The sequence below is a fragment of the Salvelinus namaycush genome, chromosome 41 (genome assembly GCF_016432855.1).
Source record: "Salvelinus namaycush isolate Seneca chromosome 41, SaNama_1.0, whole genome shotgun sequence".
Lineage (NCBI taxonomy): Eukaryota > Metazoa > Chordata > Actinopteri > Salmoniformes > Salmonidae > Salvelinus > Salvelinus namaycush.
The window spans coordinates 15,075,727-15,089,974 of NC_052347.1; the positions used below are offsets into that span (position 1 = coordinate 15,075,727).

General features: G+C 48.9%; 1 protein-coding gene and 1 gene segment (V, D, J or C); one reads left to right on the top strand and one right to left on the bottom strand.

The window, feature by feature from the left end:
• Positions 1-14,248, top strand: part of LOC120034204 (immunoglobulin gamma-1 heavy chain-like) — a 596,842-nt gene that overhangs the window by 85,408 nt on the left and 497,186 nt on the right. The window lies entirely within an intron of this gene.
• On the bottom strand, positions 13,654-14,182 carry LOC120034205. The segment is given in 2 exon segments: positions 13,654-13,980; positions 14,080-14,182. Coding segments are annotated over 2 exon segments (366 nt in total).

The window sequence follows — 14,248 nt, forward strand, 5'->3', positions numbered from 1 at the left end:
AATTTTTATTGACACATGTTCAAAGAAAGTCATACATTGTAAATAGGCACATGTCAAATGTTAGGTGTGTACGGCGATGAGAACCCATACAGTGTCCGGTTCATATTAGCGGTAATCGTCACTTCTTTATTACAACCAGAGCAACATTGCAGCTAGGACAGTGGTAGACAGTGTCAAGAAACTCATTCTTGAAGAAGGGGTATAGGCAGCATCCCACCACACACAGGCAATTTGCTGAGATGTACTTAGAGCCTCCAGTCCTCACACAGTCAGGGGGTAATATCAGTCCATTACAGTGTCAAGAAACTCATTCTTGAAGAAGGGGTATAGGCAGCATCCCACCACACACAGGCAATTTGCTGAGATGTACTTAGAGCCTCCAGTCCTCACACAGTCAGGGGGGTAATATCAGTCCATTACAGTGTCAAGAAACTCATTCTTGAAGAAGGGGTATAGGCAGCATCCCACCACACACAGGCAATTTGCTGAGATGTACTTAGAGCCTCCAGTCCTCACACAGTCAGGGGGTAATATCAGTCCATTAGCCATACACACAGAAAGAACACGACGTTGGTTATAGAGGTTTCAACAGAGACATTGCAAACCTCTGCAAATATTGCAAATAGCTCTCTGACAGCAACTACAACTATCTTCGCACTCTAATCAAACTGTTAGGACAACCTAAGCTTAGCCCCTATCCTATCCTACCCTCGTAACTCCTTCATCCACCTCAGGTAACCGCAGACTTACTAAGGCTATGGCGGCCTGGTACGACTGCCTCCTCTTGAAGGACAGGACCCTGACAGATTACGAGAAGGAAAAGCTGGACCGTGTGAACGTGAGAGCCGACAGCGCCGAAGGTGGCGATGTGACTATAGGCCCAACGGACAGTCTCTTCACCAGACCCATGTATGTGCCGTTAACGCACTACCACCATCTCGACGCCCTGTTAGCCATCATGGCGTGCTACGTCTCCCCGAGAGTGAAAAGTTTGTGCGACTATCCCGTGAGACATGTTCACATTGAACCAAGGCAGCTGCTCCATCACGCATCACAATCCCCCGTCAAGTCAGCGAGGAGAGGAGAAGAGTAAGCAAAGTATAGATGCGATAAGGTTAAAAAGAGAACATCACCATCCTATTCACACTACACACACAAGTGGAAAGACACCGATCCAACCTGGACATGGTCCCCATAGCCTTATGTGGCCAGTGACCACAGCCATTGACGGAACAGCCAGCCCTCAAGACATGGACTCCACTGCCAGCTACCAAGACCTGAGGCTCATTTCAAATCGTTACACATTCACTGTACAGCATGTGCTGATGACACAGAATATGAATAAAAAGCTCAACAGCCCTTCTCCCAGTTCAGTGCCTGTTGTTACATTGACTATTCATCTCTACCCCTACACCTGTCTTTCAGTCATTACTATGCAAGGCATACCTCGCAGTGTTTCGTATCCCACATAGGATAGACTGTGCACTCCCAGCACTTACACAGACGAGGGGTAGCACTATGCATCACTTTCCCAACTCTATTTCAGGCACAACTTAGTGTTTACATTGGGATGGAAATGTAGCACATACCCCTGACAGACATGGTCAATTAGTCAGCCCTAGCAAGCAACTCCCGAATGCACTCTGTGAGACTGAGACAGAGTATCATATTGTAGCCTATGCCAGGTGCGTATATTATAGACGCAGAGATATTTAGCCAGAGACTAGGACAGTGTGTATGAGAGACAAACCAATAGACAGGGGCGAAGTGCAGCCACTATCACCTACATCGGACAAAGAAGGACATGAAACCAACAGTAGGGGGGAGCGACGGGAAGGTACCTGCCGAAACACACCGGGTGACAGGATGGTTAGGATTACTATCATGCTCACCAGACACAGTGGTCCTAAACAACAGATATGTTATTTCTATAGTTTTACAATACTTTAGGAAATAGTTAGTTGATAATCGGGGACAGCCTGTCACTTCGCACACAGGGCCCTTGGCCGTAATGTGGCGTGTGTGAATTCTGGGGCAGGATGTTTGACTAGTATCCACTTGGTGGTAGTGTGGTGCAAGTAATGAATGTAATAACCCTCCCGTTGTCTCGGCGGGTCAGAGCGACCCCGGGCAGTTCCGAGTTGATTGCCCGTGTCTGTGTGTGGGTCGGAGTGACCCCGGCAGCGTTAGCAAGGTGTATGTTGTAACCCTCCTGCCCCTGTGTGGGCGGGGTCATAGTGACGTCAGAGGGGTCAGAGTGACCCCGGCGGCGTTAGCAAGGTGTATGTTGTAACCCTCCTGCCCCTGCCCCTGTGTGGGCGGGGTCATAGTGACGTCAGAGGGGTCAGAGTGACCCTCGGCAGCGTTACCAGTCGCTTCCCCCGTGTCTGTGTGGGTCAGAGAGACCCTGGCAGGCCGGGGTCACAGTGACCCAACACCACCACCTGCTGGATACTAGTAAAAGGTCCTGCCCCAAAATTGACACGCTCAACATTCCGGGCAAGGGCCTGTGTCGAATACGGCCCTCTGTCCCCGCAACGGGCCCTTGGGCCCCGTGTGAGTTTGGATATCGAATCTAAAAACGCCCCCCTACAAACTACTTTCCCTTGGTTGTGGAAAATGTGTCTTTCGGGTATGGCTGTTGTTAGACAACCTTCCCCTTGCCTCGGCGGGACAGAGTGACCACCGGCCAGCGTTACGAGTCGATTCCCAGTGTCTGTGTGGGTTAGAGAGACCCCGGCAGCGTTTAGCAAGGTGTATGTTGTAACCCTCCTACCCCTGTCTGGGCCGGGTCACAGTGACCCGAGCCCTGTTGTAAGCCCTGCGTTATGAGTTGTTCCCCTCTGTTCCGGGGGCCTGGGGTCAGAGTGACCCCTGCGGCGTTAGCAAGGTGTATGTTGTAAGCCCTCCCCTCCTACCCCTGTCTGAGCCGGGTCGGAGTGACCCGGGGCCTGTGTTAGGAGTTGTTCCCCTCTGTCTGGGCCGGGTCGGAGTGACCCCGGCAGGGACCAGTTGTCCCCATCAACTCTGTGCACGACCTCGGTGCTATCACGCGGGTAGGCCAGCCGAGCGTCCCGGATGGGACCGAAGGGGCCAAGGGGCCGAAGGGCCGAAGGGGCGAAGGGCCGAAGGGCCGAAGGGCCGAAGGAGCAGGCAGGGCCGACCACGCGCCTCGTCCATTCGCGTGCCTCGTCCCATTCACGTGGCCACCGTAAGCAGGGCGTAGAGAGGCTACTAATATTGTCAGGAAGAAGAAGAAGAAGAAGAAGAAGATGAGGACGACGACGAGGACGACGACGAGGAGGAATACGACCCCGCCGAGCGTGAGCCCTCCGCCTACGACAGTAAGCAGGGCGTAGAGAGCCTACTAATATTGTCAGGAAGAAGAAGAAGAAGAAGAAGAACAACAACAACAACAAGAACAAGAACAACAACAACAACAACAAGAAGAACAAGATGAGGACGATGATGAGGACGACGACGAGGACGACGGCGACGAGGAATACGACCCCGTCGAGCGTGTTGCCTCCGCCTACGACGCCTCGCAGTCCCGGTTTCAGCGCGGCTCAGGTCCTGGAACAGATATCCTCCAGCGTCGACCAAGAAGACGAAGAAGACTACTGCGATTCCGAAGAGGAGGACGTTTCGGAAGATGAAGACGGTGAGGAATACAACCCCGAGCGCGACGCGGACGACTACGGAGACGACTCGGCCTCGCGGTCGTGCTCCTCTTCGGAGGAAGAGCCGGAGGAAGAGCCGGAGGAAGAGCCGGAGGAAGAGCCGGAGGGAGACGCGGCCGCTGCCCGAGAGCGAGACAGAGAGCCAGACAGAGCCAGAGAGCCAGAGCGAGAAAGGGAGACGTTGCTGTCGAAAAACGGCAAAATCAAATGGTCCTCCGCGGCCTATCGCGGCCCGGACCGGCCCCGCGCCATCCGCCCGCCCTGCCCCGCCGTGACGCCGGGCCCCACGGCCTACGCCGCGTCGCGAGCGCTCGACATCGAGTCCGCCTTCCGGCTGTTTGTCACACCGGCGATAGAAAGGATCATCGTGGACATGACCAATCTGCAGGGGGTGAGAAAATACGGAGACGGCTGGCGACCCATGGACTCCACCGACCTGCGCGCCTACGTAGGGCTGCTGATCCTAGCCGGCGTCTACAGGTCCCGAGGCGAGGCCGCGGCCAGCCTGTGGGACGCCGAGAGCGGCAGGACCGTGTTCCGCGCCACCATGCCGCTCAAGGCGTTTCACAAGTACTCGAGGCTGCTGCGATTCGACGACCGCCAGTCGAGACCCGCGAGACTCGCCACAGACAGACTGGCGGCCGTGAGAGAGGTGTGGGACCTGTGGGAGGAGCGGCTGCAGGCCCTCTACAACCCGGGGCCCGAAGTGACGGTGGACGAACAACTGGTCCCGTTCAGAGGTACCGTCTATGCATCTGTGTACGTACGCGTAGCGTAGAGAGCACGGGCAGTCTATGTATCTGTGCATAGAGAGCGGTAGCAGTCAATGTATCTGTGTATGTACGCGTAGCGTAGAGAGCACGGGCAGTAGTAGCACGGGCAGCGGTAGCAATCGGCAGTAGTAGCAATGGGCAGCAGTAGCAATGGGCAGTGGCACGGGCGGCGGCGGCGGCTGCGTGTAACGTAAACGCAGTGCGCCCCGATGGTGAGCCGGTAACTCATGACGCTGCTAATCTCCTGCTAATCTCCTCTCCCTCTCCCTCTCCTCTCCCTCCCCTCAAGGACGCTGTCCTTTCCGACAGTACATTCCCAGCAAGCCGGCCAAATACGGCATCAAGTCGTGGGTGGCCTGCGACGCCAAGTCCAGCTACGCTTGGAAGATGCAAGTGTACACCGGCAAGGCGGCCGGCGGATGCCCCGAGAAGAACCAGGGCGCGCGCGTCGTCCTCGATCTGACCGAGGGACTGCCGGCCGGTCACAACGTCACGTGTGACAATTTCTTCACCTCCTACGAACTCGGGCAGCGGCTCCTCGAGAGGAACCTCACCATGGTGGGCACGGTGCGAAAGAACAAGCCCGAGCTCCCTCCCGCGCTGCTCCAGTCCAAGGGCAGACAGGTCTCGTCCTCCAGGTTCGCCTTCACGCCCACCGCCACTCTAGTGTCCTACCTGGCAAAGAGAAATAAGAACGTGCTGCTTCTGAGCACGTGGCACGCGGAGCCCGACGTCAGCGATCGCCGAGACCGGAAGCCGGCCCTCATCCTAGACTACAACTGCAACAAGGGCGGCGTGGACAACCTAGACAAGGTGGTCGGGACCTACAGCTGCAGACGGATGACCGCCCGCTGGCCCCTGGTCATCTTCCACAACATCCTCGACGTGTCCTCCTACAACGCCTTTGTCATATGGCGAGAGATCAACCCCGACTGGATGCCCGGGAAGCGGAACAAGAGGAGGGTGTTCCTGGAGCAGCTCGGAAAGGCGCTCGTGAAGCCCTTGATCCAAAGAAGGCAGCGTCTCCCCCGCACCGAAGCCGCCTCAGCACTTGTCAAAGTCATACGGGGCGAGCGTGTATCCGCCGAGGCTCGTCCGCAAGCCCTTGAGCAAGCCGTCGGCCCGGCCGCCGCCTCCGACCCAGCCCCGGCCGCCCGGCTGGAGGCGAGTAAGAGGAAGAGGTGTCAGCTCTGCCCACCCAAGAAGGACGCCAAGACACACACCGCGTGCTGCAGGTGTAAGAAATACATCTGCAAAGGCTGTTCACACCCATACTGTCACACTTGTGCCCACTGGGCCTTTAGCCAAGACGGGACAGGGTGACCCGGGTGGGACACTGTGTGCTAGGCATAATAGGAGGACAACGGGAGGGTTAACATACATAATCGATAATATTTCAACCGGACGGTAACCTATTCAATAAAAGAGAGAAAGAAAATGTCAAGCTACCCCTCTCGCGCGCAGGAACTAATCAAAGGACACCTGACTTGTTTTGATAAATCTCGCTCATTTTTCAAAATAAAAGCCTGAAACTATGTCTAAAGCCTGGTCACAGCCTGAGGAAGTCATTGGAAAAGGAATCTGGTTGATACCCCTTTAAATGGAGGAGGGGAAGGCAATGAAACAGGGATACCAATTTTAAAAAAGGCACTTCCGGGTTGGATTTCCTCAGGTTTTCGCCTGCAAAATCAGTTCTGTTATACTCACAGACAATATTTTGACAGTTTTGGAAACTTTAGAGTGTTTTATATCCTAATCTGTCAAATATATGCATATTCTAGCATCTGGACCTGAGAAATAGTCCGTTTACCTTAGGAACGTTATTTTTCCAAACATAAAAATTCTGCTCCCTAGCTGAAAGAAGTTAGTGCGCTTCCACAGCCCAGTGAGACCTGTGCCGGCTCTCACGGTTTCCCCAGTTCGCCAGGAGAACCCAGTGCGGCCTGTTCCAGCTCCCTGCACATGCCGGGCAAAGGTGGGCTTGCAGCCAAGAGGAGCGGTACAAGGGCTAAGCACCAGAGCTCCAGTGCTCCCCCACAGCCCGGTTCGACCTGTGCCTGCGCTCTGGAGGTGCCGGGCTAGAGTGGGCATTCAGCCTGGAAGAGTGGTGCCAAGGCTACGCACCAGATCGCCAGTGCGCCCCCACAGCCCAGTGTATCCGGTGTCTCGGCCTAGGAAGAGGCCTCCTGTATGTCTCCCCAGCCTGGTGAGTCCTGTGCATGCTCCTAGAGTGTGCATGCTCCTAGAGTGTGTCTCCTCACCTGTGTGTCTCCCCAGCCTGGTGAGTCCTGTGCCTGCGGCCTGTCCGGAGCTGCCAGGGTTGCCCTCCTGTCCGGAGCTGCCAGGGTCGCCCTCCTGTTCGGAGCTACCAGGGTCGCCCTCCTGTCTGGAGCTGCCAGGGTCGCCCTCCTGTCTGGAGCTGCCAGGGTCGCCCTCCTGTCCGGAGCTGCCAGAGTCGCCCTCCTGTCCGGGGTCGGCGGCTAGGTTCCCCGCTCCAGAGGCGCCACCTAAGTGGGCCAAGCCCAAGGTTTAGGTTTTGCGGCCGGAGTACCTATGGGGGGGGTACTGTCACGCCCTGACCTTAGAGATCCTTTTTATGTCTCTATTTTGGTTTGGTCAGGGCGTGAGTTTGGGTGGGCGTTCTATGTATTGTGGTCTATGTTTTCTATTTCTGTGTGTTTGGCCGGGTGTAGTTCTCAATCAGAGGCAGCTGTCTATCTTTGTCTCTGATTGAGAACCATACTTAGGTAGCCTTTTCCCACCTGTATTATGTGAGAAGTTGTTTTCCGTTTTGTGTTGCTACACCTGACAGGACTGTTTCGTTTTCATTCTTTTTCTTTTGTTATTTTGTTTCGTGTTCTGTTTAAATAAAAATAACATGAACACTTACGACGCTGCGCTATGGTCCACACCTAATTCAACAGACGATCGTTACACCGAGAATGCGCTGACCATCTGGCAAGTGTCTTCATTGACATTTTCAACATCTCCCTGTCTGAGCCTGTAATAACAACATGTTTCAAGCAGACCACCATAGTCCCTGTGCCCATGAACACTAAGGTAACCTGCCTAAATGACTACAGACCCATGAAAAACTTTGAAAGTGTTGTCATGGCCCACATCAACACCGTTATCCCAGAATCCCCCCCCCCCCCCCCCCCCCCCCCAGGAAAAACTGCTCCTTCAAGTTGGATGGGTTCCGCTTGTGTACAGCAATCTTTAAGTAATACCACAGATTCTCAATTGGATTCAGGTCTGGGCTTTGACTAGGCCGTTCAAAGACATGTAAATGTTTCCCCTTAAACTACTTTAGTGTTGCTTTAGCAGTATGCTTAGGATCATTGTTCTGCTGGAAGATGAACCTCCGTCCCATTCTCAAATCTTTGGAAGACTGAAACAGGTTTCCCTCAAGAATTTCCCTGTATTTAGCGCCATCCATCTTTCCTTAAATTCTGACCAGTTTCCCAGTCCCTGCAGATGAAAACATCCCCACAGCATGATGCTGCCACCACCATGCTTCACTGTGGGGATGGTGTCTTGGGGTGATGAGAGGTGTTGGGTTTGGGCCAGACATAGCATTTTCCTTGATGGCCAAAAAGCTACACTTTAGTCTCATCTGAACAGAGTACCTTCTTCCATATGTTTAGGGAGTCTCCCACATGCATTTTGGCGAACAAAAGGCATGTGCTTATTTTTTTATTTTTTTCTGGCAACTCTTCTGTAAAGCCCAGCTCTGTGGAGTGTTTGGCTTAAAGTGGTCCTATGGACAGATACTCCAATCTCCGCTGTGGAGCATTGAAGCTCCTTCAGGGTTATCTTTGGTTTCTTTGTTGCCTCTGATTAATGCCCTCCTTGCCTGGTCCGTGAGTTTTGGTGGACGGCCCTCTCTTGGCAGGTTTGTTGTGGTGCCATATTATTTCCATATGTGTATTTATACTGAGGTCATGTGACAGATCACTTCACCAATTGCCTATTTTGTGTATGTCCATTACATGAAATCCAAATAGAAATCTATTTAAATTACAGTTTGTAATGCAACAAAATAGGAAAAATGCCAAGGTGGATGAATGCTTTTGCAAGGCACTGTATGTGAGAATGCTATTCATTGACTACAGCTCAGCGTTCAACACCATAGTGCCCTCAAAGCTCGTCACTAAGCTAAGGACCCTGGGACTAAACACCTCCCTCTGCAACGGGATCCTACACTTCCTGAAGGGCCACTCCCAGGTGGTAAGGGTAGGTAACAACACATCCGCCACACTGATCCTCAAATCAAGGGTGCGTGCTCAGTCCCCTCCTGTACTCCCTGTTCACTCATGACTGCACGGCCAGGCACGACTCCAACACCATCATTAAGTTTGCTGATGATACAACAGTGGTAAGCTTGATCACCGACCATGATGACACAGCCTATAAGAAGGAGGTCAGAGACCTGACCATGTGGTGCAAGAATAGCAACCTCTCCCTCAACGTGATCAAGACAAAGGAGATGATTGTGGACTACATGTAAGGGGTGCGTACTGGTGGCAGAGAAGTCAGATACAGGAGAGCAAAAACTGTGTTTCCAACGGCGCAGTTTAATAATAAAAACCCACCGGAAAACAGAACAATCAATAAATGGGTACAAAACCCGATGCACACCAGACATAACATGCACAAGCACTTACAATAAACAATACCGGACAAGGACATGGGGGGAACAGAGGGATAAATACACAACATGTAATTGATGGAATTGAAACCAGGTGTGTGTGAAGACAAGACAAAACAAATGGAAAATGGAAGGTGGATCGGAGATCCTTTCTCATCGACGGGGCTGTAGTGGAGCAGGTTGAGAGCTTCACATTCCTTGGTGTCCACATCACCAACAAACTAACATGGTCCAAGCACATCAAGACAGTCGTGAAGAGGGCATGGCAAAACCTATTCCCTCTCAGGAGACTGAAAAGATTTGGCATCCTCAAAAGGTTTTACAGCTGCACAATCGAGAGCATTCTGGCGGGTTGCATCACTGCCTGGTATGGCAACTTCGCAGCCTCTGACCGCAAGGCACTACAGAGGGTAGTGAGTACGGCCCAGTACATCACCGGGGCCAAGCTTCCTGCATTCCAGGATCTCTATACCAGTCAGTGTAAGACGAAGGGCCTAAAAATGTTCAAAGACTCCAGCCACTCTAGTCATAGACTGTTCTCTCTGCTACCGCACGGCAAGGGGTACAGGAGCGACAAGTCTAGGTCCAAGAGGCTCTAAACAGCTTCTAGCCCCAAGCCATAAGACTCCTGAACATCTAATCAAATACCTCAATTACCTCGACACGGTGCCCCCGCACATTAACACGTTGACTCTGAACCGGTACCCTCTGTATATAGCCCTGCTATTGTTATTTACTGCTGCTCCTAAATTATTTGTTTTTCTTATCTCGTTTTTTTGGGGGGGGGTATTTTCTTAAAACTGCATTGTTGTTTATTAAGGGCTTGTAATTAAGCATTTAACTGTGAGGTCTACACCTGCTGTTTTCGGCGTGTGTGACAAATACAATTTGATATGATTTGACGTAAAGGGGGACACTGCTTGGCCGGGGGACACTATTTGGCATGACAAATAGTGTCAAATAGTGTCACCCTAAAAGGCTTAGACTTTAGGGTGAAAAAGATCCCACGAATCTGCTCCAGAAATAAACATTTTTAGCTATGGTAAAATAGGTCTTTAGTTTTGAATGGTTTGAACTGGAACCATGCTCCATTTGTTTCTATGGCAGAGGCTGTGGTATAGCTAAGCGGCACATTGGTTGTGAACCACTGATCTAAGTTACCAAATAATCAACAAATTAGAAAAGAAACCTACGTTTCAACGAAAATGTATGACTTTTAAGACATGACATAATTCCAATCTATTGGAAATAGTTGGAAAATATATTGTGTGTGTAGTAACCCTATTAAAGAAATGCGAAGTGGCACGCCAAACTTTACACAACCATATGACATACATAGGAAAATCAAATCACAAAAATATTTTTGTTTATATGTATTTATATACAGTACATGTGTGTGTGCGTGTGTTGCTTTCGTACATGCAGTCTTTCTGTTCTTTCAAGGAAGTCTATTTGTGTTCCTGGCAGTTGTATGAGCCTTTCCTATGTATGAGCCTTTCTTATGTTTTTATTTTCAAATCACTCAAAATAGTTGTTATTTAGTCAGCATCATTATGAATGGTTTAACCTTTAATAGTTGTTATTTATTCAGCATCATTATGAATGGTTTAACCTCTTGGAAATAGGGGGCGCTGTTTTCACTTTGGGAAAAAATCGTCCCCAAATTAAACGGCCTCGTACTCTGTTCTAGATCATACAATATGCATATTATTATTACTATTGGATAGACAACACTCTGAAGTTTCTAAAACTGTTTGAATTATATCTGTGAGTAAAACAGAACTCATTTGGCAGCAAACTTCCAAACAGGAAGTGAAAATTCTGAAAATGGGGCTCTGTGTCAGGGCCTGCCTATTCAATTGCCTTATATTTATGGATCTGTATGCACTTCATACGCCTTCCACTAGATGTCAACAGGCAGTAGAATGTTGAATGGGGTGTCTAGCTTGATGTGAGACCGAATGAGAGCTTTTGGAGTGACAGGTCCGCCCTATTGGCAGTATTCAACTGCGCACCAGGGAACCCCACATTGTCTTCTGAAATGCGTTAGGTATACACGACGAAATGCTCTGGCTCTAACTTTATTAGATACATATGATAAAAACATCATAAAGATGGATTTTCAACCGAGTTTGACCAGTTTATTCGACGTTTATTGTGAATTTTGGAATTTTTTGTTCCATGCGCCAAGAGTTCTTGGACATGTGCGCTCCACATGGCTAGCCAAAGTTGCTAATTCGACAGAAGAAATGGACATTCTAAAACAAAAGAACAATTTATTATGGAACTAGGACTCCTTGCACTACATTCTGATGGAAGATCATCAAAGGTAAGAGAATATTTATGATGTTATTTCGTATTTTTGCGGTTTATGTTGGCTCCAACAAGGCAGAGAATTGGTGGGCGCTGTCTCAAAATATGTGCATGCTGTACGTTGTACTAAAGTTATTTTTTTTAAATCTAACACAGCGGTTGCATTAAAAACCAGTGTATCTTTAATTTGCTGTACAACATGTATTTTTTAGTAAATTATATGATGAGTTCTTTGGTTAGATAACGTGACTGTCCAAAATATCTCCGGGCAATTTTGTGCATTATGGCTACGTATTCACAATGTAAAACCAGGATTTGTAGCTCTAAATATGCACATTTTCAAACAAAACATAAATGTATTGTATAACATGATGTTATAAGACTGTCATCTGATGAAGTTGTCCAAAGGTTAATGATTAATTTTATGTCTATTTGTGGGTTTTGTGAAAGCTATCTTTACGGTGAATAAATGGCGTTGTGTGTTTGGCTATTGTGGTGAGCTAATATAAATATATATTGTGTTTTCGCTGTAAAACACTTAAAAAATCGGAAATATTGGCTGGATTCACAAGATGTTTATCTTTCATTTGCTGTATTGGACTTGTGATTTCATGAAATTATATTATATCCCTGTGGCGCTAGGCTATGCTATGCTAGTCAGCGTTTCTGATGAGAATGATCCCGGATCCGGGATGGGTAGTCCAGAAAGGTTTTAACTAACCTCCAGACGAGCTTCAATGCCATACAACTCTCCTTCCGTGGCCTCCAACTGCTCTTAAACGCAAATACAAATAAATGCATGCTATTCAACCGATCATTGCCCGCACCTGCCTGCCCATCCAGCATCACTACTCTGGACGGCTCGGACTTAGAATACGTGGATAACTACAAATACCTAGGTGTCTGGCTAGACTGTAAACTCTCCTTCCAGACTCACATTAAGCATCTCCAATCCAAAATTAAATCTAGAATCGGCTTCCTATTTCGCAACAAAGCATCCTTCACTCATGCTACCAAACATACCCTCGTAAAATTGACCATCCTACCGATCCTCGACTTCGGCGATGTCATCTATAAAATAGCCTCCAACACTCTACTCAACAAATTGAATGCAATCTATCACAGTGCCATCCGTTTTGTCACCAAAGCCCCATACACTACCCACCACTGCGACCTATACGCTCTCGTTGGCTGGCCCTCGCTTCATACTCGTCGCCAAACTCACTGGCTACAAGTTATCTACAAGTCTCTGCTAGGTAAAACCCCGCCTTATCTCAGCTCGCTGGTCACCATAGCAGCACCCACTCGTAGCACGCGCTCCAGCAGGTATATCTCACTGGTCACCCCTAAAACAGAATGCTATTTTGGTCGCCTTTCCTTCCAGTTCTCTGCTGCCACTGACTAGAACGAACTGCAAAAATCACTGAAGCTAGAGATTCCCATCTCCCTCAATAGCTTTAAGCACCAGCTGTCACAGCAGCTCACAGATCACTGCACCTGTACATAGGCCATCTGTATACAGCCCATCTATCTACCTCATCCCCATACTGTATTTATTTATTTTGCTCTTTTGCACCCCAGTATCTATATTGCACATCCATCTTCTGCAAACCTACCATTCCAGTGTTTAATTGACATATTTTAATTACTTCGCCACCATGGCCTATTTATTGCCTTAACTCCCTTATTTTACCTAATTTGCACTCACTGTATATAGACTCTTTGTTTTCTTTTTTTCCCACTGTATTATTGACTGTATGTTTTGTTCATTCCATGTGTAACTCTGTGTTGTATGTGTCGAACTGCTGTTCTTTATTCTTGGCCAGGTCGCAGTTGCAAATGAGAACTTGTTCTCAACTAGCCTACCTGGTTAAATAAAGGTGAATTTTTTTTTTTTTTTAAGAAATAGCTATATTTTTTTATGTAAAGGGGGGATATGAAACAGTACATTAAAGTATTACTACTTGTGGTGGATAAAACATATTTAAGACACTTAAGCAGAGCATTCATCAGTACTGGTCTTTATTTTTTCATATGGAGAGAGAGTGCCCCCTGTTGGTGCATCAACAACAATAGCACCATGTATTTAACAGGTGTATTGTTGTGTTATTATTTGATACATCATTAGAACTGTTCCTCATGTATCCCCTTGTCATGGTCTACTGGTCATACCATACGTGTGTCTGTGTGTCTGTGCACATCCTTCCTTTCTCTAGCAGATGGTTTTTGTACGGCTATTCTCATTAGTTTAACCATAGTGAATCTCTAGCACAGTAATACAATGCAGAGTCCTCTGGCTTCAACTGGCTCATGTGCAGATAGAAATTAGTGCTGTCCTTTGATGCTGTGAATCTGCCCTGTACTACCTGGGCATTGCTCTTGTTACTATCAGAGTAATAGTAAATGATCCATTCAAGTCCTTTTCCAGGTGCCTGGCGGATCCAGTGCATATAACTGCTGCTTAGAGTGATTCCACTACAGGCACATGTGAGTTTGAGGGATCCCATGGGGGTCCCCTTGACTGACTGTTCAGCCTGTGTGAGTACGATCTGACAGTGGACACCTGAGGAGGGAGAGGATTGACAGGTCAGATCAATCAAGGAGTCACATCAGTATCACAGCAACACAAGTTATACTGATCAGACTATAGGCAGGAACTCACAGGAGGCAGCTGCTAGCAGCAACAGCAGTAGGGATGCAGGGAACATGGTTTGTGTTGAAGCTGAACTGGTGAGAGCTGTTCTTCTCTACTCCAGGACTCAGAGGGACGTACTAGGACTCTCAGATACAGAGAGCTTTTTATATAGGGGGAGGAAGAGGGATAGAAAGGA